Raw genomic sequence first — 2,905 nt, forward strand, 5'->3', positions numbered from 1 at the left:
TGGGGGCTGGAAGGGATACTTGTGTTGTTTGGGATCATGGGGGATTTTGTAGTGAGGGGTTTGTTCCCTGTGCTGGTGTTAGTTGGTGCTGTTTGTTGCTCTGAAACTTGGCAACAGTTTCTGAGCCAGAGGTGTCCATGGAGAATAGTGAGAGCCACCCCTGTACCTGAGAGAGTCCCTCCTCATGGGGGTCCCATTGGTTCCAGTTTCAAAATGTCTGAGGGTGGGAGTGTGTCTCCACTGCAGACTGTGATGGTGCAGTGTGGAGAGCACACTCTGCTGGTCAGAGTCCAGTTGGATTTATTTGGCACCAAGCACCTGATTAAAGCTGCTGACCTGAGCCTGGGGACAGCAGGTTGTCAGCCAACAAAGATCTTCCCTGAGAACTGCACTGTCCTGTTTGACTATGGGCTGCATAAGTGTGGCAGCAGACTGCAGATAATGAGTCCTGTGTATGTGCTAGAATCTTGCATGATATGTGGTTCCTTACTGTGTAACCCTGGTGCTCTCTCTTTGCTGTTGCTTTTTGGGTGGGGTAGGGGAACCTCTCTCTGTATCTGTCACCAGGGATCTGCTCTTTCTGGATTAGACTGCTTTGGTTGCTCTCTGTCCCAATTGTTAAGCTCTTGTCACTTTCATCTACTAGAAGTGTCTAAGGCTCCTCCTGATATTTACTTTTCCTCTCCAACTTTGTTCATGTTCATCAACCACTGCACCCCCCCGCCCTCAACTTCTGCCTAACCCCACCCATGCCCCCAACTTTCAAGTCAGAGCACTTGACTCCTTTCCCAACTACTGGCCTGACCCCATTTTTCTCCCATTGGGGTGACCATTCTAAACAAAATGAGGTTCATGTTTACTGACCTTGCTCTTGTGGAGCTCTACTCTTTCTCCTTTGCTTGCCACTGGAATAACTGGACTTGTGGGATAAAACTGTTCTGTTTCCATCCTGAACTGACTACTTGTTCTGCTCATTGAACCTGTGCTTTTGCTTTTCCCTGAGTTATCCCGCAACTGATCAGATCAGGTCCAGCACTCTCAATATGCTCTTAAACATCTTGCAGATTTCCCTCTGCATGAGGGCTCATTTTGAGTGCAAGATCATGTTTGAAGTCTGTCCATGTTCCTGTTCCCTCAGTGATTCTGCTGCATTTTCCAAACACGTCCACCTGATTCAACAGCTAAATGTTCAAGATCTAAATAAACTTGTTGTCTGATACCTGACCTGTGGACTGAGTCAATGTCTGGTTAAATTGACCCAAAATAACTAACCCTGAGCTGAGACCTATTGCTCCTCATAGTGCGTTTTCCAGCTCTAGGAGGAATCGTATATTTGCACAGCCTGTCAGCTCCCTTATGAGCATTCGTCAACAGGGTGATGTCTTTGTCAATGCATGAAGAATAGTCTTACTTCAGACCAATTCTTGATTCCTTAGCCTGGTATCTTTCAGATGACTGGAGATTTCCTGATCTACACCACCCACCTGACCCACATCCCAAACTATCCTGGGTCTGTCATTGTGAGAACCAATGGGGCTGTCATTCCCATTGAGTGTCGTTATTTCAGGTGAGAGTCTTTACTGGATTGAGAATCATTCCCCAATTGTTGTTGTGATCTGACATTGTCCTGAAATGGTTGCCCTGTCTCTCGCCAGGAAGGGCAATGTGAGCAGTAACCCCATCAAGCCCACCTGGATCCCATTCAGCTCCACCAGGTCTGGAGAAGGGCATCTGTCATTCTCCCTGCGTCTAATGAATGGTATGTGATGGCTGGCTGGGGAGGGATCTCCTGGTGTCACTCACTGGGGGTTGCACCCACTGTCTCTCCAACCCTTGTCCTCTTGTACTTCAGGTGACTGGCTTACAGAGCGCACTTCCACTGTCTACTCTCTGGGAGAACTCATTCACATTGAGGCGTCTGTTTCAATGGACAACCACATGCCCCTGAAGCTGTACATTGACCGCTGTGTCGCTACACTGAGCCCAGGCAAGGACTCCAGCCCCAGATACAGCATCATTGACTACAATGGATAAGGAGCTCTCTGCTTTCTCCAGCTGCTGCCATCTCAATGGCTTCACTCCATTCACTTCGTGTACCTTTGTTCACCTGCAGTTGCCTCGTGGACAGCAAAGCTGAGGACTCCTTTTCGACCTTTGTGTTGCGGAGAAACCAGCGGGAGCCGGACAAGCTCAGGTTTGACCTGGATGCCTTCCGCTTCTATGGAGATGAGCGTTCCTTGGTAAGAGGAAGCTGCTGACTGGCTTTTCCCCACAGGGTGGGAGTGACTAAACACTGACTTGTGCTGAATGTGTCCCTCAGATTTTCATCACCTGTCACCTGAAAGTTGCTGCAGTGGATCAGGGAGATTCCAGGAACAAAGCTTGTTCTTTCCAGAAGCTGCACAAGATGTGTGTCCCCCACTCCCTGTCCCTTAGTGGTGTTGCTGAGGAGAGGTGATGCACCATGTGGTTGATGGGCTGTTTCTCCTGTTTAGCTGGACCCCACTAGAGGAATCAACCAGTGACATTTGTGCATGTTGCCATGTGGGGAACTGTGGCAGCACAAGGGAGATCATCCTTCCAGAGGAAGGAGAGATCTTGGGCCAGAAGCTGGTAGGTCACTGACCCACTCTCGTGGGACTATACCCTTTCCTCCCTGACCCTGACGGCAATGTTCCCTCCTGCAGGGAGTAAAGCTGGATTGAAGTGGGAGGGTGAGGCCTCAGTTGGCCCCCTGCTCATTCTGGATCCTGAGCTGAACAGCCTGGCAACTGAGCCCCTGACTGAGGTTGAGCAAAGGATGCAGGAGATGTCTCCAGGCGGTGAGTTGCCTGACTGCTAGTTTCCCTCTTTGTCCCAGTTTCCCTCAGTAACCATTGGTTTCTCCTTGTTGTGTAGGTGTGCA

At 49.7% G+C, this 2,905-nt stretch overlaps 1 protein-coding gene across 1 annotated transcript; it reads left to right on the top strand.

The window, feature by feature from the left end:
• The first annotated feature begins 213 nt into the window (after window positions 1-213).
• LOC125447381 (zona pellucida sperm-binding protein 3-like) lies at window positions 214-2,458 on the top strand. Its single transcript, XM_048521704.2, has 6 exons — window positions 214-450; window positions 1,437-1,567; window positions 1,656-1,759; window positions 1,853-2,029; window positions 2,113-2,240; window positions 2,321-2,458. Exons 1-6 carry the CDS (start codon window positions 214-216, stop codon window positions 2,456-2,458), a joined length of 915 nt encoding a protein of 304 aa, XP_048377661.2.
• The last annotated feature ends 447 nt before the right edge of the window (window positions 2,459-2,905 follow it).

This window comes from Stegostoma tigrinum, chromosome 35, assembly GCF_030684315.1.
Source record: "Stegostoma tigrinum isolate sSteTig4 chromosome 35, sSteTig4.hap1, whole genome shotgun sequence".
Lineage (NCBI taxonomy): Eukaryota > Metazoa > Chordata > Chondrichthyes > Orectolobiformes > Stegostomatidae > Stegostoma > Stegostoma tigrinum.

What these genes read in the sequence shown, in the direction of transcription:
- LOC125447381 (XM_048521704.2), top strand. Translation starts at nt 214, where the DNA reads ATGTCTGAGGGTGGGAGTGTGTCTCCACTGCAGACTGTGATGGTGCAG. An exon ending in ATTGAGTGTCGTTATTTCAG is followed by an intron (nt 1,568 to 1,655) that starts GTGAGAGTCTTT and finishes GTCTCTCGCCAG; the next exon opens with GAAGGGCAATGTGAGCAGTA. An exon ending in CAGCATCATTGACTACAATG is followed by an intron (nt 2,030 to 2,112) that starts GATAAGGAGCTC and finishes TGTTCACCTGCA; the next exon opens with GTTGCCTCGTGGACAGCAAA.